This window comes from Euleptes europaea, chromosome 15, assembly GCF_029931775.1.
Source record: "Euleptes europaea isolate rEulEur1 chromosome 15, rEulEur1.hap1, whole genome shotgun sequence".
Lineage (NCBI taxonomy): Eukaryota > Metazoa > Chordata > Lepidosauria > Squamata > Sphaerodactylidae > Euleptes > Euleptes europaea.
This window is the reverse complement of record NC_079326.1, coordinates 50,268,002-50,295,057: the sequence shown is the minus strand read 5'-3', so window position 1 is coordinate 50,295,057 and position 27,056 is coordinate 50,268,002. Positions and strand designations below refer to the sequence as shown.

The following is a 27,056-nucleotide window of genomic DNA, read 5'->3' as shown; positions in this document are numbered from 1 at the left end:
GATCACCCCTGTGGCTTGAGCTTTCGAGGGGGAAGAAATAGTTCCGCATATATTCTTGTAGGCTCTTTTAAACTGGGACCTTTGGTTTAAAACGACAGCAGAGAAGAGAAAAATCAGGGTCTGCGTGGACTAATGTATGGATTTTGGTGACTTAGGCCGAGTTTCCTAATTGTACTTCCCTGGGTGCCTGCTAGACGAACTAACTGAACCAACGGAATGTGCTTTTCTTTCTGCCTGCCGTAACGCTTAATTCTAAGCACTATCGCATCAGCCCTCTTTATTCCCCTGCTAACCCCTTGATCAAGAAGACCTAATGAAATCCATTCTAATGAAATCCATTGTCTACTGAATAGACAAGATTGGTTCATTTTCTGCTTGGCTGAATTCAGGTCTGCATAGAACAACATCTTAAGAGTTGTTCATTAGAGCTATGAAAATAACAAGGGCTGCTGGTTGCCATCAAGGATGGGTGTAAAGTTGTGAGAGGCGAGTGTCAATTGCACAGTGTCCATGAGGTCACGCACTTTAGTCTGCTGCACAAAATGGGTTTTCCCTGAACATACTTCTTTTTTTCTGTATGGATCAGAAAAGGATGCGAACATGAGCTTTCTGAATCCATGGCACACAGTATTACATCTTGTAATAAATGAAAATTTTGCAGTCTCAAAAGTGGTCTGTTGGGCACACAGTTTGACCACCTTTCAGGTGTCTGAAATATTTTGCACTGATTTGTACTCTTCTGACTGCCTCCAATCCAAAGGCGTTCAAACGTTGCATTATAACAGTATTTCTTCCTTGTGTATTCTCCATAGTCAGATACTGACTGGTGCATTTCTGCCAAAAAAGTTACTGTGCATTTACCACAGAAATTGGAAGGCCTTTAAATGCTCTGGCCTCATTGGCCTGAATGGGCCCAGGCTGTGATTTATCACTCCAGATTATACCATTTAAAGATTGTTCTTGCTTGGATTTATTTAATGCAAGATCAGTTGAGATGTGTACAAATTTTCACTGTGAGGATTGTCAACGGCGTTGTACAGGATCCTGTCCTTTCCAGGTCATTGTCAAGCATTTGATTGTTTGACCTCTAAATTTGTTTGCTGTGTGTTTATGCAGAAGCCCATTGTGTTTACCAGACTGGCTCTCTGGTAAATAAGTTTTAAGACTGGTTTTGTTCTTTTACATCGGACCTTTTAAAATCTGTGTTTAAAAACATATCACATAAGCCCCCCCCCCAACTGTGGAACTCCGTGCCCCAGGATTTGGTGATGGCTGCCAACTTGGAAGGCGTTAAGAGGGGTGTGGACCTGTTCCTAGAGGAGAGGGCTATCCATGGCTACTAGTCATGATGCATACCTATTCTCTCCAGTATCAGAGGAGCATGCCTATTATCTTAGGTGCTGTGGAACACAGGCAGGATAATGCTGCTGCAGTCACATTGTTTGGGGGCTTCCTAGAGGCACCTGGTTGGCCACTGTGTGACCAGACTGCTGGACTTGATGGGCCTTTGCTCTGATCCAGCATAGCCTTTATGTTCTTAACCTCCAACCAATCCAGCAATCCAAACTCCCAGTTTCAAGAAGGGTCGGAAAGCATGAAAAAAAAACCTCACCTGACAATGTGAAGTCACATCAATTTAAAGTTATTTGTCTGCCCTGGTGGTGTCAAAGCCTTGAATTATTTTATAAGACAATGTTCTGTTGCTTCTGCCATTTCGAATGTGCGCTGCGTCTCGTATTGTCTGTGCTTCTCCGGAATCAGTGTCTGAAGTTTTTATTTAATTTATCCCCTTCTCCCTTCCCCTCCCCTTCTTTTTGTTTTTCTAAATTATTTGAACAGATGCGCGCGGGCCAGCTCTCCCGAAAGTTGTGGGGGTCGAGCAAACGGATCAGCCAGATTTCGTCAGGAGAGACTGAATATAACACCCAAGATTCTGTGTGATTTCTGTTTCCCGCCTCCCCTTGTGGATTCCACAGATTTTATTTAATCTTCCGATCACTCCTTCATATAGATTTCTCTTTTTTTTTCCTCCTTCCAATTACGCTGGAGCATCAGCACAATTTCCACAGGCACTTGTACAAATTATCCTACGGGATCTGCAGTTCTCTGTCATGGTGTCAATATGTCAGAAGCAATACGGAAATTTGCTGTTTCAACATGTATAGTTGTGTGTATATACATATATATTTTGTGTGTGCGTGAACCTTGTATGTGTGTACAAATCTTTGTTTTGATTTATATACGTTACAGTAAATTTCAAAAATGTGTTAGCTATTCACGCGTACACAGGAATGCTTGACAGCTCTAGTTAGTGAATGTCCAGAAATAGCCTCCCAAAATCTTTGGATGTATGCCAATGAATACTCAGTCGACTGTGAGCACTCCTCTCTATCCCCCTGAATTTTAAAACGTTCACCATATTTGTCAGGGATTGTCAGTGCTCGTGTTAGTAATTAACTGCATTTTTGTGTTTACTGCAACGTATATTATAAAGGCCATGATCCATTGAGCTCATTTACAAGGGCACAAGTAATTGTGTGTCTACTGTTGGACTTTGTTTCTTCTTTTTGCCTCCAGCAAGCAGTTTTCCTTGTAAGATAGCGTGAGGTTCACAAGTGTCTTGAAGGGTGGGACACAGGGCAGCCCTTATGCCAGAAAAGAAGCAAAAAAGCCCCCCTTTTGCTCTCAGTTTGACACCCTTGATTTTCTGGATCTCGTCCAGGTCTTATGCATGACAGATATAAAATAGGAAATATCTGTTTTTCATCTCAAAAGTTCCAGAAAGTTTTTCATTCCAGAATATGTAGGTTGGCAGTTATTCAGACTGTAAGCTTGAGAAGAAACGCTCGATCACTTGGGAGATATAGTTTTTACTGCTTAGATCAATCAGCCTGTGGCTACATTTGTTAACCCCTTATTGCCTGGCGCTGCTCAGAGTTGTTCCCAAAATTCTGTCACCAAGTTAGTTTGTCAAATGTTTAAAAAGAAATGACAATGTTGTAGGAGTGGAGGAAGGAAATATAGTAGTGCCCTGTTCTTTATATCATGGGAATGGAAGAATTTGGCACATAATTGGCAGTTTAAAAAACCCTTCAAAACTCATAAATTCAGCATTATCTCAGAGAGGAAATGGATCGGGTTATTTCATGGGAACACAGCGTGGTCCGGATCTGAATTGGGCCCCCGCGTGCTTGTGAATTGCAGAACTCCAGAAAACGTCTCTTAACCTGGGGAAAATGTAGTGTGTTGTTCTGCACATGCAAAGAGGCCGGGGGGTAGGTTTTATCCAGCACCTAGGTGCGTGCATGCAGTTCTTGCTTACGGCTGGCCTTTTGCCAAACCGGCTTGGTATAAACAGGGCTGAATTTAGACACACCCATCCCAAAAGATTATCATGGCTGTTTAAGCCAACAGTGGTCGTTCTTTTGATAGCTCAGGAGATATCTTTATGCATGAGAACTTAAGGTCCGGTCCAAAGTTGATGGAAAGAATCCACCAGCAGAAACTGACCTTTCCTGCCCCCGTCATCCGGCAGCCCCCTTGGCTCCCAGAAGATTGTGTTCTTGGGGGCTAGAGCCCTTCAGGAACAGCATGGGAGATGAACTGGACATCTGCTGCAGGAGAAGGACCCTGCAAACGCTGCAGGACATCTGCTGCAGGAGAAGGACCCTGCAAACGCTTCCCCTTCCCTTCCACTAGCGAGAAGGGACCTTTGGATTCAACCCAGAGTATGCTAATCTTTTTCAACCATAAACTGATCAAGCAAATATTTGGAATTAGTGTGTGAGTGTGTTTGGGTGTGGAGTCTAAGCATCGTATGGATTTAAAATTATTCTCTGTGTCTGATTATTGCACAAGAGAAAGGCTCTGTGTTTCCTGCCGTATTCTCTGTATACAATGGAAAGTGTTGTTTGGATGAGATAGGAAGGCTTTGTTTTTAAAAGCCGTTTGAGGTCGGTTCTGAGCCATTGTGTTTGGAAAAGGGGGACAGTATGATACCTCTGTAGTCCTAGTGTTTTCATATGAAAGCTTTCATGGAAATTTTGACTTCCAGGGCAAAGGATACTTTTCTGTTAGGGTGTGTTGTTTTGTTAGGAGATCTTTTGGGGTTTGTTTAAAATAAGGTATCTATATAATTGAAAAAGAAATAATGAAATAGTACTCTCTCCTCACCTTGCTATTGGAAGTGGGTGTCATAGGTTCTGCCAGATTTACTTACAGGCCAGAAAATTTCTGAATTATCTGGGCCTCACTTGGGAGTTTTGGGTTATTAAATTTGAGGCATAGGGGTATTTCCTTTCTTTCTTTTCTCTCCACCCCCCCAAATCTCAAGAAGCCATTATATGTCTGTTTCTTCCCTTCTAATGTTCTTATATACAAAATACCTTTAATTTTGCACTTGTCTAAAAATATGTTTTTTATCCCTTTATAAAGCTGTGCAAAGTAATTATGGTTAGAAAAATCCTGCTAGACAAGAGCATCACTGTCCTGGGAATTTGTCGGGGTGGGAGGGAGAGAATGGAAAGATTTTTACACTGTTACAACAGTACAATGCTACCGACCCATTTGGGGACGATTCTTTACACAAGGATCAACCGGTGATCAACTGGGATTTAAGGGATTAACACGGTTTGCATACAAGGAGATTTAAAATTAAGTTAAAAAGTCATTTTTATAGTAGTGGTACCAAAGATAATTAGGAAGCGTTAAGATGCTGGTGAATGTGAAGTTTCGTCTGTGAGATGTTTAAAACCGAAGGTGGATGTTAAATGTCCCAGGTTGCTTTTTAGAGCTGGTTTTTAGAGTAGAGTCGGTTTTGAGGGTTTTCTGTAGAGTATGTTTTTAGGGCATTAGGGTGGTGGTTTTCTCTGACTGTATATATTGGAGATGAAGTGTGTATATTTTGGGGTGGTTTTTTTTTTTTTAGTTCAAAGGAATTTCAAGGTACTAGACTGAAAATTTAAATTGGCATGTTCTCCGGACGAGGAAGCCAGAGCAACCAATGGTCTTTTCCTTGCACTGTTTAATGAGCTTCGCGCTGCCTCTCGGCAAATTTCCCCCCTTGATTTCTAAGTAGAAGCAAATATTCTTTGCCTAGTTTAGGGTCTCCATTACTAGATTTCAGGTTCCTTTTCAATTGATATTCCAGCTTTATTGTATGTCCCATTGGTCTTAAGATGACGTAGTGTGGGAAGGAGCAGATGGAAGAACCCGACAGAATTTTTATTTATTTAATTTAAGAAATAAGACTGTGACTTGAAGCTTCTCTGACTGATTTCAGAATAGCCTAAAAACCTTTTGTTGTTGTTAAAATTGTAATGCCTTTTTGATTCACTAAACTTGTGCCATTTTCTCAAGTTGGAAGTGGCCTAAAATGATAGATCACAGAGAATTATAATAAACTAGTAACTGTATATAATGCCAGATGTGTAAATATAAAAAATGTTATTTCAAACACTAGCATATGAAGCGGATAGTGGAACAAACATCTCAACAGGTGGAGGGTTGGGGGGGGGGTTAAAGCAAAAAGCACCAAAGGTCTTCCCAAAACAGAAGGTTTTGCTTGCTGTCTGGAAACTTGTAAACTGAAGTGGGCCCTTCTGGACAACGGATTCTGCCATGTAGGGCCTGCAAACCTTTCAGAGGGAAAGAAGTTTGTTAAATCCTCCACCTGTCCAGAACATCCAAGCCTCCTTTACAGCAAAACAGTGTAACTTGTTGTGATTTTACGCAGGTAAAAAAGTCTCAGGAGCTGATCTTCTTCTTCCCTGGTTTGATTACTATGAGGCAGGCTTCTACACTTGTGCTGCCTGAGCCTTTTGCCGTTCCGGCAGCCCGAGGAAAGCCGCTCACCTGTCTCTAGTTGGCTCATTCTTTGTCTTCTACAGGTACCTGCCTGGCCTCAGAAATGAATGTGGGCGGTGGGGACGGGCCACAGAGCCACTACTGAAAAGGCCCTGTTAATTCCCACTTTTATTTCCACCTCTCAGCTGCAGGAAACTTCCACCAGTCTTGCCTCAGTCGTTTTACTTCGAGAGGAGGGCAAACCGGAAGAGAGATGTTACTTCGGGTAGTTTGGACGTAAGCCATGTAGGATTGGCTTTAGCATAGTGCATAGTTCAGCATACTGATTAAAATCAGTGCAACTGAACTGTTACTCTGCGGCTGCGGCCTGCCTATTAGTGATCTTTAGGGAAACAGAGGCTCAATTCAGACAGCACACCAAACCCTAATATGCCATAAGCAATCGTTTAAAGCCCAAGCCATGATCCGGGGTTTCTTTTCTGCTTCTGCTTACTGTAATTCCATTTCATAAATTCACTTCAGTTTCCACGGTATTTTAACTGTGGCATCCTAATTTGGACATCCAACCAACCCAGGGTTGGAAACCCAGCTTCAGATCATAGTTTTCAATTCCGGTTGCGGCTGTGCCCTGTTCATATTGTAAAATGTGGAATTCAAAAGATCTCCTTATATTTTGTTAAATACTGTATTAGGAATATAGGGCCTGGCCTTTCTATGCAATGGCCTGCTTCAGACAGTGTTCTGCTACAGTTATACACGAGTTCAAGGATTATCCTGAACAGAGTTTGCTTTACCCAAAACTGGGACAACATTTGCTTTGTTCAGGGAATAAGCAGTAATTGATCTTCCAAGTTTTGAATAGGGTTAAGTATGCTTCAACCCATTGAAACCAGTGGGTTGACACATGCTTAACGGTGCTGTGCAGCGGTCTTCCTGGGTTTGGGAGGTCTTATAGCGCTGCCATTTCCCCCCCCCCCCTTTTTGCTGCTTTTTATAAGGCGCTATTGCGCATTCGTCAGGACCAAGGGTGTTGTTACGCATATGCTAAGAGGAGCGGTAGATTGGTGAGACAAGGTCATTCAACAGTGGTGTGGATTCCTTTTTGCCACAGAGAGGTTTGGAGAGATTGGCTCTTCCACTTCCTGTCATGTGACCGGTGTCATGTGCTTGTAGTTCAGTGAGTGCCACAGTCGTGGCTGGGGTTAACGGTGGGTTTCGGTTCTGGAAAAGTCGAGGACCACTACTCTGGAGTATTTAACAGAATAACAGGAAGTGAAAATTGACTCATAGCAGCTTTTATGGAAATTCAGTTTTAGGAAGCTGATAGTAATGGAGGAAACCAGTGTTAGTGGACACGGTGGTGGATAGCAACATTGGAGTATTTCTATAAACAAAGTATGCATTTTTTAACAAGTTAAAATCAGTCTTCAGATTTACTTGCTTACTAATACTTTTCCCATCTGGGGGCTGGAATTCACTTTTTGATGATGCCTGAGACTTGACAACGTATGTCCTTCTTTCCCCTTTTGATAATGCGTAGATCTGCTTCATGGGTTATCCTGATGGTGCAGGACATCACTGGGAAACCCAACCATGTTGGGGTCCTTTCTACAATATGGGATATGTTTGTGGATAATGATACTTTCAACAATGACAAAGGAACCCCCATGGGGGGGTGTCCAAAGCCTAGTTTTCAAAGGAGACGTTTCAGACCACAAACATTTGTATACTACACAAGGGTGCTTAGGAACATAATGGCAACTGTTGACTGGATGTGGTTGTGGTCGTTTTCCAAAATGTCCTCTCACTCACCCAATAATGTGCATGTTCTTTCCATGTTACAATGCTGCACGGGGAAAAAGGACAGAGGATGTTGAATGAGAGCACAGTTCAAAATCGTAGGGCTTGGCAGAACTGCGTCTTCTTTTTTAGCAACTTGCTGTGGAAATTGTGCTGCTACTTAAACCTGATTTTTCTAAACAAAGATTCACTTACCACGTGCCTCTGCGTTTGCTTAAAATACTACACTCAAAGTCGAAATGGGACATTAAACCCTTATAGTGGTAAGGGCAAATGATAATCTCACACAGGTAATTCTGATCGTGCAATTGTGATTATAAATTAATTTTAATGCCAAAAATGCCTTCAAATTTTAGATGGAATGAAGTGTTTTGATATATTAGCCTTCATGCAATGTTAAAATATTTGTTAGTCTTCTGTGCAATACCTTTCTTGTATTTTGGGGGGATGCTTTCAAGGTTAAGTAATATACTGTTTGTATTATTTTAATAAGTTTGGACCGGTAAGATTTATAATTCTAAGTGTGTATGTATGTATATTGGCTAACACTGAATTTGTTTCTGTACAGCATGTTGGGAAATGTTTTCAAATTTTGCACTTTGTAGGATTTACAAATTTGTAACTTAACCCTTTTTAAAATGCTTGCTTTGTACATAAAAATGATTATCTGATTAGGTTTGTATATAACAGAAGAGTCTGAGGCTAATTAAATAAAAATGGAACATGTGATTTTTGCATGGGGCGATGGTTTATTTACGGCTTTCCAAATGAACTGTTACCTGACCCTAGGAAGACACAACACACACAAACAGATATATAGCCCAGTATAGTCCATTGGATTAGCACACACGTGGGGGTGTTCCGTAAAGGATTCCCCTCACTAAAGCAACCACTGGGCTAAATACAAAGTGATGGGTTGGATCCAGCCAGTTTTATCACTGGTCATTTATGCATGGGTACTTGGACTCACGTTTGCCCCGTCTGACTCAGTTGTTCGTTGGAGTTCTGCATGAGTTTTCTGTCCATTAGAAATGACCTCGCTGCCAGCACTCGCAACGTCCGGGTCTTCCCATTCCTCTGTTAACCCGACTCTTCCCTCTCCCCTGAGCTCAGCCCAGCTGAAATTCCTGTGCAGAAGGCAAAGTACTGGACACAGAAGCTGGGTTTCTCTCATAGCCAATCACAAAGCAGCGTGTAAAGAGGCAGGGATTCAGATGTTTCCTGCTTCCTCGGGGCTCTTTCTGAGCAAAAGAAAGGCTTTTTAAAACCAAGGCTTGGATTTTTCCCCACCCCCTTCCTTTCAGATTGTTCTGTTTTTTTGTTTTTTAAATGCTTTTTTATGCAGCAGTTGGGTATTGGGGGGGGATATTCTCTCACAGGGAGCATTGCGAAGTAAGCCAATTACAAAGCAGCATTTAAAGGGGTGGGATTTGATTTTGGAAAGAGCTTAGTGCAGAGATTCCCAGCTGGAAAGTGTAGGTCCAGCCAGCAACGAACCTCAATTAAAACTCCCATGCATAAATGACCCTCCTCTGCGCTACAGCCTCCCCCTCGCATGGCTTTAGTACTTGCTTAAGCCATGATTTTCGGCTGAAGCTTTCTGATTGGCCAGACAGGGGATGCCTCCTTCCTTTTTCACCAGCAGGAAATCTGGTTCAATCCAACCCACATTTAAGAAAGTTATAAAAATGTCTACCCATCAGATGTTTGGAAAGGGAGGGCAGAGGCAGAGAACGGGATTCACTTTCCCCGTTTCCCACCAAATAGCTCACCGGAGGATTTTAATAATTTTGGAATGTCTACAGACTCATCTGCTCTGTGCCTGTTCCTTTGATCAATGGAATAGTATTTACAGAAATGAATACTTGATTTCATTAAGGCAGAAAGTTAAATTAGGTGGGATGACAGAGTTGGGCTACCTGGACTGTACAACAACCCCTTTATTCTCACTTTGTATCTCCAAGGAGAAGGAGAACATTCTGAGTTGATGGGAGAAGAACAAGCTACTTTAGGAAGAAGAGTTGGTTTTTATACCCCAATTTTCTCTATTTTTAAAGAGTCCCAAACCAGCTTACTATCGCCTTCCATTGCTCTCCCCACAACAGAAACCTTGGGAGGGAGGGAGGGCTGAGAGTTCAGAGAGAACTGTGACTAGCCCAAGGTCACCCAGCTGGCTTCATGTACTAGGAGTAGGGAAACAAATCCAGTTCACCAGATTAGCCTCCGCTGCTCATGTGGAGGAGTGGGGAATCAAACCCGGTTCTTCAGATTAGAGTCCACCACTCTTAACTACTATACTACACTGGCTGCTCCTGCAATTGGGGCTCTGTTTTACCCATCAACTATGCAAAAAACAAACAAATTGGGGATAGGAATTGCAGGAAAGACCTCAATTCTTTCCCAGAATAGGTCCTGCCTAGTAGTCAACTGCAGGGCTTTGAAAAGAAAAATGGGAATGGAGCAAGCACTCTGCTGGGCCTGCTACCCTCCTCTCTTCCCCGAGATGGGCTCTCTTATATGTGGCTGGAGGCCTTTATCACTTTCTCCGTCATCAAGGACACCTCTTTCATGGGCAAGACCTCCCTCTGAATAAAATGGCCCAAGAGCCCAGCTTCCTGATCCACTCTTAGGTCAGGACTCAGAGAATCAGAAGCTCTGCTCTAAAGGTTCTCCTCTGATATGTACTTCCTCCTATAGAAGAGAAGCTTGCAATAGACCGGCTTTGTCCAAATAAAAACACGGACTCTGTTAGCTCTGAAGAACTTTTTTTTTTGTTTCCAAAATTCTTGCTTAAGCAGGGGCGCAAAACCTTTCCAGCCAGACTTTTAGGAAAAAAGGAACTGGGGATCCTATTCTGGTTTGCCTACCCCGCCATTTTCCATTCCTGCAGCACTTAAAAGTGAGGTGCCAGGGGGACAACACAGCCTCTAGGGTTGCCAGGTCCCTCTTTGCCACCAGTGGGAGGTTTTGGGGCGAAGCCTGAGGAGGGTGGAGTTTGGGGAGGGGAGGGACTTCCGTGCCATAGAGTCCAATTGCCAAAGCGGCCATTTTCTCCAGGTGAACTGATCTCTATCAGCTGGAGATCAGTTGTAATAGCAGATCTCCAGCTAGTACCTGGAGGTTGGCAACCCTAACAGCCTCTGAGCTGGAGGTCCCTCCTTTCGGTGGATAGTAACTGCTCAGCGGCAGAGGGAAAATACTCTGCAGATGCTCTCAAGACTTCATACTGTTTGGTGTGCATCTCCCGGACTTAAGCATTGTCACCGAAAGGGATTCTGGAGTTCAGCTCCAGAAGCTCAAATTCCACCCAGAAGCCAGTCACTGGGCCCAATAGTTTAATAACCAGTGGCAATTGGAGGGTCTGGATTTTTGTCCCCCCGGTACAAGGCATTTTGATATTCAGCAGGCAGCCTGGTTTGGACATGAAAAAAGTTTTAAGGCTTCTCAAGACCCTCAGCCAGCAGGAAGCTGAAATCCGTTCCTGGTTTATGTTCCGTTGGGGAATTCCCTCTAAACAAAGAAAAAATGAGTATGTTTAACTTTGCAAATTAAAAAAAAAGTATTAAATGACAACAAAGAGGGAACACACACAGACTTGGAGGAGTAGAGCCTTGGTTACTCACCGTGAAGGCTTCTTCTGCTCTGGGATACGGAGGCCATCTTAAGAGTGGGTGTTTCCTCTTCCTCTTGTTCAGGGAGGCAGGACCTAAAACTTTAACTGCCTATCCCTGGAGGGAACGCCCCCGCCCTTTTCAGTCAAAAAACTTTCCGAGCAAGGAGCTTAACCGTTAAACAGAACAGTAAGTAAAGAACAGTAAACAGATATAATAGAAATGCATTAGTTGTAACTGTAACTACAATCATGTTAATAAAAATTGTATGTAAATCTGAAATCTGTGTTCAATCATTTTAATTGAGCCAATCAAATTTTAGTCGTGCTAATTTGAATAGCATTCTCCGAATTTACTTAGACGTCTGGGCGGGCAAGATGGCCTCCGTATCCCAGAGCAGAAGAAGCCTTCACGGTGAGTAACCAAGGCTCTTTCTCGCTCTGGGAGAGGAGGCCATCTTAAGAGTGGGACTTAAAAGAGCTGTCCCTGCCTGGGTGGGATCAGACGTCGTGGAGAACACTCTGAAGGACCCGCCTGCCAAAGGCGGCATCAGCTGAGGCATAGAGATTTATTTTGTAATGTCTCACAAATGTAGAGACAGAAGACCATGTAGCGGCCTTACAAATCTCCTCTAACGGAGCTCTGCGGTCGAAAGCTGCTGATGTGGCTGCGCTTCTGACTGAATGGGCTGTTAGGCCAGAAGGTACTGGGATTTTTGCCGCTTTGTAAGCCTGAGAAATGCATTGAGTAATAATGCGACTGATGGAAGTGCGGGACATGGGTTTACCCTTGTTTGGAGCTGACAGATTAATGAAGAGGGCATCAGATACTCTGATGTGTTCTGTACGGGCAATGTAGATGCGCAGGGCTCGTCTGAAATCTAAGGTATGCCAGATTTTCTCTTGTGGAGCTTTTGGATTTGGACAGAAAGAGGGAAGAACTATATCCTGATGTCTGTGAAAATTGGAGTTGACTTTAGGGATAAAGGAAGGGTCAGGAGCAAGGACTACTTTGTCTTTGTGGAATGTACAAAGACCCGGTCTGATGGATAGGGCCCCTAATTCTGAGACCCGCCTGGCTGATGTGACTGCTGTTAGAAAAAGAGTTTTCATTCTTAGACAGCTTAAAGTGACATACTTTAGCGGCTCAAAGGGGGGGTCGTGTAAGAGCCGTTAAGACCGTATGTAGGCTCCAGGTAGGGAACCTGTGTTTAACCAGAGGAGAAACCAGAGTAAGTCCCCTTAAAAATGCCTTAATATGTGGATGTCTAGTTAAGGTGTAGCCTGATACTTTAGGAACAATAGTGGCAATTGCTGACATCTGACGGCATAGTGTAGCAGGGGACAAGTTCTGTCTTCGACCATCTTGTAAAAAGGCCAATATTTTAGAAACGTGTGGCTTGATGGGGTCAACATGCTTCCTCTGGCACCATCTAACAAATGCCTTCCACGTGGTGTTATAAATTCGTTTTGTAGAAGGCCTTCGAGCAGCAAGGATAGTTTCTGTTATTTCTGTGTCGTATCCCAGCTTTAGGAGGCGACTCCTCTCAATACCCAGGCGGTCAGCTTGTACCAACCTGGATCTGGGTGATGGATTGGTCCCTGAAGGAGGAGATCTGGTCGAAGTGGAAGTGTCCATGGTTTTGTGATGGACATTTCTAGCAGAGTGGGGAACCATGGGCGACGTGGCCAATAAGGAGCCACCAGGATGACTGTGGCTTGAAGCAGGTTGATTCGCCTGAGGACTCTGGGAAGGAATGGGAACGGAGGGAAGGCATATAGCAGCCCCGATGGCCATGGTGCCGTGAGTGCATCTGTCTGTTCCGCTCCTGTCTGGACATATCTGGTGTAATATCTTGGGAGCTGATGGTTTTTGTTCGACGCGAAGAGATCTACCATGGGCGTGCCGCACTGAACTGTCAGTAGTTGGAAGACCTCGCGATTCAGGGACCACTCTGCTTCGTTGAGATTTTGTCTGCTGAGCCAGTCTGCGTCTACATTGAGGACTCCCTGAATGTGTTCTGCTGTTATGGAGCATAGATTGGTCTCCACCCAGAACAGAATCCTTAGAGCTTCTTGGTGTAGCGTAGATGATCGAGAGCCCCCCTGTTTGTTCAGGTGAGCTTTCGCTGCCACATTGTCCGTTCTCACCAGTATGTCCTTCCCTGACAGATGATGCTTGAAGTGCCGGAGGGCATAGTAAATTGCACGGATCTCTAGAGCGTTGATGTTCATCCACTGTTCTTGTGTTGACCAAGTGCCTTGAGCTGGAATACTCTTCAGAGTGGCTCCCCAGCCCTTGAGAGATGCATCCGTGAACAGCTGGATTGGTGGCTGTCGTATGTAGCAAACCCCTTTCTGTAGATTTTCTGGGAAGGTCCACCACTTGAGACTGCGCCTTGTCGCTGAGGAGAGAAGCAGGGATTTGTTCCTCTTTATCAGGATGTCCTTCTGGTAGATTTTTAGGAACCACTGCAGAGGTCTGGAGTGTAGGCGTGCCCACTGCACCGCAGGGATGCAGGAAATCATCAGACCCTGTAGTTTGGCCAGGGTCATGAGGCGGACTGTGGTTGCTTGTATAGTTGTTTTCGCCAGAGCACAGATTTTTTGAATTTTGTCTGGAGGTAAGACGAAGGAGTTGTTGATGGCGTCGATGTACACTCCTAGATGCCGTAGATGTCGAGTGGGTTGGAGATGGCTTTTCTTTTGGTTGATTAGAAAACCGTGGTTGTAGTACAATTCTTGTGTGTTGGACGCTTTGTTCTTCTGAGGACGAGCAGATTAGGATGTCGTCGAGGTAGGGGTGGATTCTTACGCCCTCTTGACGTGCTAAGGCGACCAAGGTCACCAGGACCTTGGTGAAGACCCGAGGAGCTGACCCTAACCCGAAGGGAAGTGCCTTGAACTGGTAATGGCGACCGTGGTGCAGGAACCTGAGAAATCGTCTGTGGTCCGGGTGAATGGCGATGTGCAGGTAGGCCTCTGTTAAGTCCACAGAGGACAGGAAGTCTCCGGGTCTTAAGGCTTCTGCTATGGAGTTTAAGGTCTCCATCCTGAATCGTCTGTATGTTACGTGTTTGTTCAGGTACTTCAAATCGAGGATGGCCCGCCATCCTCCGTCTCTTTTTGGCACGGTAAAGAACACTGAATATATGCCCAACGATTGTTCCGATGGGTCCACATATTCTATTGCCTTTATTTCCAAAAGGTGTTGAATTGCTGCCAATGTTCTGAGTCTCTTGTCCGATTGACGGGACACAGGGGACACCACCAGCCGATCTCTTGGTAACTTGGAAAACTGAATTCGGTATCCGTGAGTCACTATCTGTAAAACCCAATGGTCTGGATGGGAGGTAGACCATTGGTTGTGGAATAGGCTGAGCCTGCCCCCCACAGGTTCGCGTTTGGCGTCACTGTCTTGGTTGACGAAAGGACTTGTCCCCTCGGTCACTTTGAAAATTGTTAGTTCTGGAGTTCCTAGAGAAGCGCTCCCCTCTACGAAAGGAACCCCTGTTGTAGCTCCACTGGCCTCTTCTCTGTTCTGGTCTGTATTTTGAGTATGGATGGAAAGGACGAAAGGAAGTAGGATTAGAGAATCCCTTTGAATCCTTACGTAGGCTTCTGGGTAGGTACTTTTTCTTGTCTTTAGATTCGACTAATATTTCTTCTAACTTTTCCCCGAACAGTTTCTTGCCCTGGTAGGGATATCCCATCAGTACAGATTTGGATCTGTGTTCGGTTTGCCATGGCCGCAACCATAAGCCTCTCCTAGCTGCATCTGCAGTAGCTAGTGCTCGTGCTGAGAAGCACATAGTGTTAAGTGTGGAATCAGCCAGGAAGGATACAGCCTTCAGAATTCTAGAAACTCCTTCCATAGCACTTCTGTCTTCCTCTGGAATGAGCTTTGCTAATTTTCTAGTCCAGACTATAGCTGCTCTAGATACTAAGGCGGATGTGATGGAAGAACTAATGGCCAGAGCTGAGGCCTCATGGGATTTTTTACAGGCCAGTTCAGTCTTTCTATCAGCTGGATCCTTTATTGAAACTAGGCCCTCTTCTGTGACTGCATCAGAAGAATGTAAGGCAGTAATGGGGCTTTCCACTAGGGGGAGCTTTAGTAACTCAGAAGCAGTAGAGGCCACATTATATAGCTTTTTAGTAATTGGAGGAAATTGTTTCCCCCCCCCATTGGTTTCTCCCATTCCCCCTGCAACAGAGATAGAAAATAATCTGGCACAGGAACCACTCTATCAGTAACATTATGCATATGGAAAAATTCTTTGGCACCTTTTTTCTTTTCTTGGGAAGGGTTTGAGTCATCAGTCAGGTCAAGAGCTGCTAATGCTTTTGCTAAGAAGGGTTGAAAATCCTCAGCCTCAAAAAGTCTAGTCTGCTTGGTAGGCTGGGGCGTAGGATCTTCCCCTTCAGAAAACTCACCCTCCTCCCTGTCAGAAAGGTCATTATCAGATGAGAAAGGCGAAGTCGAGTGTTCTAACTGTTGGGGCTGAGAGGCAGAGTTAGCCTTTAAGGCTGCTTTGGTGGGCCATCCGCCGCCAGCCTGTGACGTGCGCGGATCATTTCGCTCCCCACCTCCCGACTGAGTAGTTGCCCGAGGGTCAGGGACCTTAAGATTTGGGACTTGTATTCCGCTGACTGAAGGAGGGGGAGAGGGGAGTTGAACTGCTCTTAGCCCATCGGAGAACACGTCTCTAATTAAAGACGCCAGCTCCGCTCTTAAAAGAGCAATTTCGCTTGCCACCGATTGGGAGGGTAAGGGGGGGGGAGTACATCACCAGTCTCAAACGCGGTCAGCACGGGATTCTTGGGTGGCGAGACGCCAACAGCCTCATCTGCGGATCGTCCACTTGTGGAGGGGATAGCGGCCGAAGCCGTTGTTTTTCCCCAGCTGTTCCCGGCTCCGGAGCCCTTGTCTTTTCCTTTTGATATTGCCGCCGCCGCGACTGATGTGCGGGCGCGAGCGGCGGAGAGGAGGCGTTTAGCGCTGCCTTAATGAGAGGAGCCTCTCTTGCGCTTTGTAGTAGATTTCTTTAATTTGCCTTTTGAGTCACTAGAGTGACTGTTTGAAGGCAAGTCCCGGTCAACCGGCATAGCCTGGAGTAATTCCGGGACCAAATCCCCCTCAGAGATATAACTGTCCGATTGTTCGGACGCCATTTTGTTTTGGCGGGAAGGAGCCGCAAAAAACTGTTCTGTACCTAGCCTCAAGACAGATAGAGACAGAAAGAAGAAAAGATTTTTTTTATATATAGGTTAGAATATGAAATAGAATAGGGTAGAAATATAGAAATTACAAATAAGAATTTTTAGGAATAGCTCAAAGGAAGAGAGCCATGATTACACTGCTCTCCCGGACGAGGCAGGAACAAGACTGAAAAGGGCGGGGGCGTTCCCTCCAGGGATAGGCAGTTAAAGTTTTAGGTCCTGCCTCCCGGAACAAGAGGAAGAGGAAACACCCACTCTTAAGATGGCCTCCTCTCCCAGAGCGAGAACACTTCATTCCCCCTGTATGCCCTGCCTTTTACTGAAGGCTGGCATTATTGAGGTTGCCTAGCAACCTCCATAGTGGCCACTGAGATCTCCTTTCTTAAAGGCACAGGTGCTGCTTCTATTATGTTGGTGGGTTTTAACCCTGCTAAAGTATTTTTTCAGATTTTTCTGCAAACCTGGGACTTTTCCAGGGTTGTAGAAAGCTCCGTGTTCTCTGTTCATGGCTATACTCTCTAGATTTAAGTATCCACAGATGGGGTCATGTTGTTGAAGATTAGGTATATTGAGCCTGTTTTCCTGTTAGGTGTCAAATGTTGGTGGCATGACTTAAGGTTCAACTCCAGTGAACAAAACATCTCTTCATGCATGAGATGCTGTCACACCGGTACAGGGCCGGCAGGGGATGCATCGTTGTGCAGCTGCTGGGGCCTGCGCTCTCTAGGAGGGCCCACGGTTATCACCCGCCCTGCTACAGAAGAGACACGGCTGCTCCCTCACACGCCACTAGCTGTAGAAACATGGACTCCTCCGCTCCTTCCTCATCTACACTGAATGTTTCCAGTAACCCAGGGATATTTTTTAAAAATCCACCAATGGCTATCACCACACAACTCAAACGTTTGCATTCCTTTTGCTCCAGGCTCCTGGACTTTGGAGGGATTATCTCAAGTGTTGGGGTGGGGTGCATGGCCCCATAGTCAAGTTAAACTGAGTCTTCCTAAAGTATTCCCTCTTAGCGGAGGGCTGGGAAAGGCACGCGTCAGAAACCGCTACGTAAGAGACCTCAAGCACGAAGCCAACACAGAGTGTTCTGCGCCTGAGGGCAAATGTCAGACTCTAAGGGCTGGATAGCAACGTTCGCCGCCTTTCTAAAAGACAAAATGCCAGAAGTAATCTCTGTAGATAACTTCACGACAACAATCTGATCTTAAATGACGCCCGATTTTGAGTCGGGGAAGCTTGAAGCAAAATGTCTGAATAGTTTTTTGGTTTTTTTGCCTGTTGCAGAAGACATAGTAAGCAATACTTGGCATTTGGGCCCTTGTTAACGCCACAGCTAACAGGCTGGGCCGCGCTTTCTCCCCTTGTTTTCTACTGGCCACGTAAAAGGGTCTCGTTCAAGGGGGGCTTTCATCTAAACTAGTTAGTAGGGTCGTGTTCAGGTTTGTTGGGCTGCCGGTTTTAAAATGTAGGCGTTGATATTATTGGGATTCTGAAGTTTAGCATTATTGGAGTTTGGGGGCCGTTTTATACTGGTGGTAGAAGAAATTTTAAAAGTAAACTGCCTTGTAAACGAAGACCACGGTCACACAGCCCGGATAACCTACAAGAACCAGTAAACTGCCTTGGTTTTGCCATGAGGTGAAGAAAGGCGGCACAGAAAAGTTTTAATTAGTAAATCGCAGAACTGGAATCTCCTCTGTGCTTTTCGTCATCATTTATCATTCCAGCGGCAAAAGGATCACATCTCTTCAGTTTACCTCACAAACAGCCGAGCCCCAGTTTTTCCTTGAAGGGTAGCTTTGTTTCCTTCCACAAGCAGCAGCGATCCTTCACGTAAACCCTTAATTGAGAGAAAAGGGCAACATTAAGTCAGTTCCACATAATTCCTACCGTCGCCACCGAAGTTCAGGATAGATGCACGTGACCCGATTCGTGGCTGGCAACAACGCAGTAACTGTGGCGTGAAGAAAAACCAAGTTATGAGCCCCTTGAGGAAACTGCAGTGATACGATTTCAGCAGAGCTCAAATCCTGGTCAACCTGTGTTCTGAACTTGTCAATTTGACTGCGTGAATCGGAGCTTTTAGTTTCCCTACGGTGCGTGATCTATAATTTTTGAACTCAGGGGGAAAAATAATTATCTCTAAGAAGAAGAGTTGGTTTTTATATGCCGACTTTCTCTACCACTCAAGGAAGAATCAAACCAGCTTACAATCAACATTCCCTTCCTCTCCCCACAACACCCTGTGAGGTAGGTGGGGCTAAGAGAGTCCTGAGAGAGCTGTGACTAGCCCAAGGTCACCCAGCTGGCTTCATTGGTAGGAGTGGGGAAACCAACCCGGTTCACCAGATTAGAGTCCGCCACTCCAAACCACCGCTCTTAACCACCACACCACGCTGGCTCTCCACATGTTCGAAACCCGACTTTGCCATGGAAGCTCGCTGGGTGACCTTGGCCCATTCACATACCCTCAGCCTAACCTACCTCCCAGGGTTGTTGTGAGGATAAAATGGAGTAGAGGAGAATTATGTAAGTCACCTTGGGTTCCTACTGGGAAGAAATGTGAGGTATAATTGAAGTAAATAAATCTTTTTTACAGGTGACCAAGCCACTGTTGTCTATCTGTGGACCTTGCTCAATTCCATATGCTGTCTACTGAAGTGAAGAGGCGCCTTACCACACACCCTTTCCATTTTGGAATCACACAACCAACCAGGCTCAGTCTGAGCAGGGCAGGTCACTTTGTGGTACATGCCAAGCAAACTCCTATCGAAAACAGTAAGGTAACAGCAAGGGCAGGGGGAAAGGAACCCAAAAAACCCAGCAGCTTTGGATTGAAGAAAACCTGACTCACCAGTACCGGAGGGGTATTTGGTTCTTCATGGTACTGAAGAATCCTTTTCTCACGGGTTTCCTGCACACACAAAAAATTACCCACCTGATAAAAATGCAGTAGTACTTTAGAAGCTAAGGTAGGGTAACTGTTACGTTTTGTTTATTCCCCTTCAAGATCATGATGGGTAGCCGTGTTTGTAAGTAGCAGAAGAAAAGAACAAGATACCTTATCTGAAGAAGTGAGCGGTGACTCACGAAAGCTCATACCCTGCCAGAATTTTTGCTAGGCTTTAAGGTGCTACTGGACTCTGGCTCTTTTCTACGTGTGTCTGCATACCACTTGGCTTCCAAATTGTGCCTGTCACCATTCCTATAACATGCCAAACTACAGATAAGTTTCCTAACTATGCCCAAAGGGGGGGGGGAATACACCATCTGAAGGGGAGATTTTCTTCATGCTCCACAGGCTTTCTAAAGGGCGGTGTTCCTATGCTGAAAGGGCACACAGCCATGGGTGAAGACTGTCTCAAAAGACGTTACCCCCATGTGAGTGCTGTTGACATCTGGATCCAAGTAGTGCGGATTAATGTTGAAGGGTACCAAACCAAGGGCCAGCAAGGAAGGTGGGTACACGATCGGCATGTCATTGGTCGTGTTGATGCTGATTGTGGCCACGTTTGTTCCTGCGCTGGATCCCATGTATGGGACTCCGTCCTGTAAGACATGATGCATTTCCATTAAAAACATACATTTTCCAGCTTAGCTTTAAAAGAAGAGGCAGCAGCTTTGGTTTTTATATGCTGACTTTCTCTACCACTTAAGGAAGAATCAAACCGGCTTACAATCACTTTCCCCTCCCCACAACAGACACCCTGTGAGGTAGGTGGGGCTGAGAGAGCTCTAAGAGAGCAGTGACTAGCCCAAGGTCACCCAGCTGGCTTCATGTGGAGGAGCAGGGAAACAAATCCAGTTCACCAGATTAGCCTCCGCCATTCATGTGGAGGAGTGGGGAATCAAACCCGGTTCTCCAGATCAGAGTCCACCGCTCTAAACCACCGCTCTTGACCACTACACCATGCTGGCTTTAATAGGTCAGTAGTGAGGGAGGGAGGAATGCTTAATTGAAATATTGGGTGAAAACGCATAGTCGCTTTATCTTCCTTTAATCCCTGTTTTAGCCAGGATCGAACACACATTAGGCGAAATGCACATGTTCGATCCTGGCTGGATCCTGGCTGAAACAGGGATTAAAGGAGGATAAAGTGACCATCCGTTTTCGCCCATTGATAAAAAGAATGCTCAGCATTCAAAGATGTTTTGCTGAAGACCTCCAGCTCTCGCAAACTTGCCCAACTTGGTTCTGTTCTTTTCAAAGATTACAAAGTTGGTGTCAATATCTATGCTTAAAAATGTATTAGACAGAGAATAACACGTGTAGACCCAATCAGAGCACAGACACAGAATGCCCCAAAAGATCAAGAGCTTTGTAAGTTTTTGCTACAACACGGCTATGCTTTGGAACGTCCCATTGATTTCCATTCTACTGTGTGTGGAAGTGGTTAGTCAGTCTACCTCGAGAACTCTTCTCCTGATCAGCTGTATCAGACCATTGTCGTAAAGAGCTTTCAAAAGGCGAAAGGTATTGCCACCACCTGCAAGAAAAAAGAAGTCTGGTTTGACCTAAAGCTTACCACTCACATTCCACAGGCCCAGGAGAACAAGCCCCGAACCCAGCAGAAGGCCCAACCCGAGTCCAGAATGAGATGTTTCCAAGTGCAGAGCTACCTGGGAAGCAACTTGTGGATCAGCATAGCATATAGAAGATCCCAGGTGGTGGAGGAGGAAAGTGCCGTCAAGTCACAGCTGACTTATGGTGACATGGTTTTGAAGGCAAGAGACATTCAGAGGTGGTTTGCCATTGCCTGCCTCTGCATAGCAATCCAGGGCTTCCTTGGGGGTCTCCCATCTAGGTACTAACTAGGGCCAACCCTGCATAGCTTCCGAGATTTGATGAGATCAGGCTAGCCTGGGTCATCCAGGACAGGACAAAAGAGGAACAGAGGTGGTTTGCCATTGCCTGCCTCTACGTAACAACTCTGGACTTCCTTGGTGGTCTCTGTCCCAAACACCAACCAGGGCCAACCCTGCTTAGCTTCTGAAATCTGATGAGATCAGGCTAGCCTGGGCCGTCCAGGTCAGGGCTCTGCCCCACGTAACTCCAGTTAAAAAATCGCAGGTAGCTTGCCCTGACCTGGATGGCCCAGGCTAGCCTGATCTCGTCAGATCTCAGAAGCTAAGCAGGGTCAGCCCTGGTTAGTATTTGGATGGGAGACCACCAAGGAATACCAGGCTTGCTGTGCAGAGGAAGGCACTGGCAAACCACCTCTGTTAATCTCTTGCCTTGAAAACCCCCTAAGGCAGTGATGGCGAACCTTTTAGAGACCGAGTGCCCAAACTGCAACCAAAAACCCACTTATTTATCGCCGAGTGCCAATGCGGCAATGTAACCTGAATACCACTCCCAGAGGGGGCCCAGAGGGAGAGGCTAGGGTTGCCAAGTTCCTCTTCGCCATGAGTGGGAGGTTTTTGGGGTGGCGCCTGAGGAGGGTGGGGTTTGGGGAAGGACTTCAGTGCCATAGAGTCCAATTGCCAAAGTGGCAATTTTTTCCAGGGGAACTGATCTCTATTGGTTGGAGATCACCTGTAATAGCAGATCTCCAGCTAGTACCTGGAGATTGGCAACTAGTTCCTTAGTGTTTTCTCTCTACATATCAAGACAAATGGAAAGGTGTTTGGAGGATAGCTTGTGGGCACTTCAAAGGTGGAATAGGACTGCACTCCCCTCCGCCCGCACAGACCCAGAAGGCGCCGGAGAAGCCGCTGGAGGGAAAGAAGGAAGGAAGGAAGAAAAGAAGGGAAGGGAGGGGGAAAGGGAAGGAAGGGAGGGAGAGAAAGAAAGAAAAAGAGAGAGAAAGGGAGAAAGAAATGGAGCAAGGGAGAGAAAGAAAAGGACAGAGGGAGACAGAAAAAGAAAGAGGCCATTTATGCATGGGAGGTTTTGCCTTGGATTTGCCACTTGGTGGGGCGCGGTGGCAGGCTTGTGAGAGGCGAGCAGGGTGGGGCAGAGGGCGCCTCCTTCGCACCCACTGACCAGCCATGCCCTCCGCCCGACAGGCCCAGAGGGCGCCGGAGAAGCCGCTGGCCATGCCGAGTGTGAGCGCTCGGCTTCTGTTCCCCGCTCTCCCACCCGCCTGGCTGGCCGCGCACGCTCCAGCGGTGGCAATGGCGGCAGCTTCTGTGGGAGAGTCCTGGGGCCACCGCCAATGATGTCGGAGGTTCCCCATCCCTGGGCTACAGCCTCCCCCATCCGGGGTGGGGCAGAGCTGGAAAGGCCAGCGGCTTGGAGGAACCGTGCGTGCCGGCAGAAAGGGCTATGCGTGCCGGAAGTGGCACCCGTGCCATAGGTTCGCCAACACGGCCCTAAGGGGTCGCCATAAGTCGGCCGCGACTTGACGGCACTTCACACACACACAGCAGCTTTCAGAAAGACCACTCTTTATCCAAGACTAGGTTAGTATTTGGATGGGAGACCACCAAGGAATACCAGGCTTGCTGTGCAGAGGAAGGCACTGGCAAACCACCTCTGTTAGTCTCTTGCCATGAAAACCCCAAAAAGGGGTCGCCATAAATCGGCTACGACTTGACAGCACTTTACACACACACAGGGAAAACTACTCCCTGCAAATTCAGCTAGATGGCTATAAGGTGGCTTCGTGTGGTCATATTTCAGGTCAACAGCTAGGCTGAGAGCTAACTTCCAGGTTGCATCTACACACCATTGGATCTGGCATTATTGTTGTTCTTCAGCAATCGACTCGCAGCTAGATACTCTTGTTTGCACAGGAAAATCCAGTTGCAAATTACTGCGATTGCCTAACACCCAACAGTGGGTGGATACTACCCTAACACCCAGTTTGTAACCGCGACACCAAACTAGATGTTTGTCCCAGAATTACTTCTCACGATTTGTCACGAGGTTTGAATGGGGATTTCTGCCAGACAACCTCAGGGTATTGCCAATAAGGGGAAATCAGAGCTCAGACCTCTCTTATTAAGCGACAACCTCAGATTTCAGGTTTCTTCTGTTGATATTCAGAAGGCAATACAGAGAGGCACATGCAGAAAAATTCCAAAAGGAGCTGCTATTTACCAATGAATATCGCTTCTGCTTTTCTTACAGCTTCTCCGGGATCAGGAGATTCGTGAATACTGTCTAGTCCATAGCCTAGGGAAAAGACAAGACACTGAAAAGAAACTTATAAAACGGGTTGTGAAAGGACAACCCTCTGCCTTTTCATGACGGGTGTGTACACCTCCTCTTCCTACTCTTGTAATAATAATATAATAATAAGCTTTTATTTATACCCCACCCTCCCCCCGGCCAGGCCGGGCTCAGGGCAGCTACCAACACTATCAAACATAAATAGCATTTGAACTAGAACTGTCACCCAGCTGGCTTCATGTAGAAGGGTGGGGAAACCAACCCAGTTCACCAGATTAGAGTCTGCCGCTCTTAACCGCTACACCACTCTGGATTTTTATATGTGGACTGTAAATAGCTAAACAAACAATTCAGTTTTTCCCCCCTATCTAGGCCAATAAATGGCAATACTCGCCTTACCTAAGTGTTCAAACTTCTCTCTTGCCATCTTGGCATAAGCATCTCGGTCACTCAGGGCGTAAGGGACAAACAAAACTCTCTTCACGGTCCTGGGAAAGATAACCGGGTCACTGCATAAGCCAGGGGTGGGGAACGTCATGCCCGGGGCCCATTTAAGGCCCGCGAAATCATTTGGTCTGGCCCTTTGTGGGTCCTGGCACATCTCTAGCTCAGAAGGATCTAAGACTGGCGATCCACCCCCTCCCGTGGAGTGCACCACCAGTTGGATGCCTACCTGCTCACCTGGGCCCCGGGGGGGGGGGTCATCTGCCTGCTTGGGGCTTGGTCGGCTAATTTTTAAGTTGATAATTTTGTATGGCCCGCAAATGATGTTGTAAATATCCAAATAGCCCTTGGCGGAAAAAAGGTTCCCCACCCCTGGCAAAAGCAAACAATCTATCAGCAGCTGGGGGCAAGACCTATGGACACATCTCAGGTTTGCCTCCATGCCCTTGACCAAGAGCTCACCAATTCATCCTGATGGGGTCACCTAATATTTTCAAGCTAAACCAACCCATTTCTTTTTTAAGGGGAAAGGAGAATCACTCCCAGAAGCTACGATCTTACGCGCACTGCTTTTCCGAGCAAACATGCTCAGGTTGCACAGGAAGGAGCTAGGGCCCCGATCCCTCCCTGTACAGGTGTGCTGAGCCGCGGACTTCTAGGAGTCTCACAAGCATAACCCTACAACCCGTAGGCCATTTATGCACGGGAGGTTTTGCCTTGGATTTGCTGCTCTGTAGGTGCACATTTTCCCCATCTGAATTGTCAGAACTCAACATGGGAACTTTCGCCTTGGATTTGCCGCTTTCTAGATGCACATTTTCTCATCTGAATTCTCACAAACAGGCTTATTGTTGACTGGATCTTGTAGGTTAACCGGGCAGTGTGACCGTGGTCTTGGTCTTTCCTTTCCTTATTGTTGAGTTCTGAGAATTCGGATTGGGGGGAAATTATGCATTGGGAGGTTTTGCCTTGGATTTGCCACTCTCTAGAGCACTGGTTCCCAACCAGGGGTCCGTGGACCCCCGGGGGTCCGCGAGAACTAAATTAAGGTCCGCAAAACAAAGTTATAAACCCATAATAAATTCATATTTTCAATTAAAAGTTCTCTATTATAAAATATATACATTCAAATATTATTCTAAGTTTAATGTTTACCTAACAGTTATGATTAAAGTTTATTTTCAAAATCTCTGAATTTTTATTTTGAACCTTGGGGTCCCTGCACCGAACAAAAAAAGTCCTAGTGGTCCCTGCTCAAAAAAAGGTTGGGAACCAGTGCTCTAGAGGCACATTAGGAGCCCCGTGGCGCAGAGCGGTAAAGCTGCAGTCCTGCAGTCCAAGCTCTGCTCACGACCTGAGTTCGATCCCGACGGAAGTCGGTTGCAGGTAGCCGGCTCAAGGTGGACTCAGCCTTCCATCCTTCCGGGGTTGGACAAAGGAGGACCCGGCTTGCTGGGGGTAAAGGGAAGACGACTGGGGAAGGCACTGGCCAACCACCCCGCAAACGAAGTCTGCCTAGGAAACGTCGGGATGGGATGTCACCCCATGGGTCAGGAAGGACCCGGTGCTTGCACAGGGGACCTTTACCTTTATAGAGGCACATTTCCCCCCCATCTGAATTCCCAAAACTCTGCAGGGGGGGCTGATTGTTGAGTTTTGAGAATTCGGACGGGGGGGGGGGGAAGGTGCATCTGCAGAGCACCAACCCCAAGGCAAAACCTCCCGTGCAGCAGAAATGCATCCGACCCAAACCGCCTGCTCCCTCCCAAGCAAGTTCCGCGGGAGGGCGAGGCTCAGCCCCGGGCCAAGGCACCCAGGCTCGCGGCTTCCTCTTCCCTGGAAGCGCACGCGGGAAGGCAACCCCGCGGGGTGGGGGCCAGGATCCCCCACCCCACCCCTTTCGGCAAAGCCATCGCGAAGCAATGCAAACTTTGCTCTCTTTTTTTTTTGTTTTTGTTTGCAACCGGCAGGATTCGCACTCACGGCCCCAGGAAGCCCTGGACGCGTCCCCGGCAGTGCTCCAGGTAGCCCCCGCCGTGCAGCGTCGAGTTGGAGACCAGCAGCAGCCGCCGCTTGGCCATCTGCGCCCAGCCCGACGGGGCGCGCAGCAAAGCCAGCCCGGGCAGCCCTTCCTCCTCTTCCTCCTCCTCCTCCTCCTCCTTCTTCCCCACCCCCGGCTGCAGCGGACCGCTCGATTGCTCTGGCCTCCCGGGGGGGGGGCGTCCCCCGTCCCCGCCCCCCCCTCCGTCCCTCCCAGCCCGGGGAAGCCCCACCTCGGGACGTGGAGGGAGGCGGGCAGCATGCTGGACTTCGCCATCTTCGCCGCCACCTTCTTGCTCATCCTGGTGGGGGCCGTGCTCTACCTCTACCCGGTAAAGGCACCTGGGGGGGGGGCAGCGGATGGGGGTAGGGGGTGATCCTGAAATGCCTGCATTGTTGTATTAATTCCCCATGACAATAACCCAGTGGGAGGTTGAGAGTTTAAAGCAGTCTTGTCTATTACGCCCGATATGCATACCGGGTGAGGACTGCTTTCCGTGCAGGAGACTGTAGGCAAGACTAAACCATTTTTGCCAAGCGCTCTGCGTTGGGGATCCGGTCACATTCGTGGTAGCTGGATGCCCGAAACAGAATTCTTTCCAAGGCCAGTTTGCTTGCATAGACAAAGTGTACCGAAAGTATACTCAAAGGAAAGCCAGTTGGTTCTGGCTCTTCAATTAATGGGTAATATAGTTTGGGCAAATAGGAGATAATTTGGTTCTTGTGGGTTATCCGGGCTGTGTGACCGTGGTCTTGGAATTTTCTTTCCTGACGTTTCACCAGCAACTGTGGCAGGCATCTTCAGAGTAGTAACACTGAAGGACAGGGTCTCTCAGTGTCAAGGGTGTAGGAAGAGTAATATATAGTCAGAAAGGGGTTGGGTTTGAGCTGAGTATTGTCCTGCAAAAGTATTGTCCTGTAAGTATCAAGATAATGTGCTAATGAGGGTATGGTATGTTAATATGGAACCATTGTATCCTGAAGTGATCTGTTAATGTGTGTAATCCA

General features: G+C 46.7%; 3 protein-coding genes across 3 annotated transcripts in view; 2 read left to right on the top strand and 1 right to left on the bottom strand.

Annotated features, from left to right (window-relative positions):
• Positions 1-1,997, top strand: part of NBEAL1 (neurobeachin like 1) — a 130,195-nt gene extending 128,198 nt beyond the window's left edge. Inside the window, exon 55 of the mRNA XM_056861453.1 lies at positions 1,840-1,997. Coding sequence (XP_056717431.1) covers positions 1,840-1,941 — 102 coding nt within the window. The 3' untranslated portion in view covers positions 1,942-1,997. The remainder of the gene's footprint in view (positions 1-1,839) is intronic.
• A 9,005-nt stretch (positions 1,998-11,002) lies between these two features.
• Positions 11,003-26,089, bottom strand: LOC130487715 (alpha-aspartyl dipeptidase-like). Its single transcript, XM_056861215.1, has 8 exons — positions 25,992-26,089; positions 23,964-24,052; positions 23,493-23,567; positions 20,855-20,934; positions 19,823-19,996; positions 19,302-19,361; positions 18,205-18,287; positions 11,003-11,115 (listed from the first exon to the last, which is right to left on the bottom strand). Exons 1-8 carry the CDS (start codon positions 26,087-26,089, stop codon positions 11,040-11,042), a joined length of 735 nt encoding a protein of 244 aa, XP_056717193.1. The 3' UTR covers positions 11,003-11,039.
• Positions 26,090-26,308: 219 nt separating this feature from the next.
• LOC130487851 (cytochrome P450 20A1) overlaps positions 26,309-27,056 on the top strand; it is a 28,003-nt gene continuing 27,255 nt past the window's right edge. The window contains exon 1 of the mRNA XM_056861394.1: positions 26,309-26,380. Within this exon, the coding sequence (XP_056717372.1) occupies positions 26,309-26,380 (72 nt within the window). The remainder of the gene's footprint in view (positions 26,381-27,056) is intronic.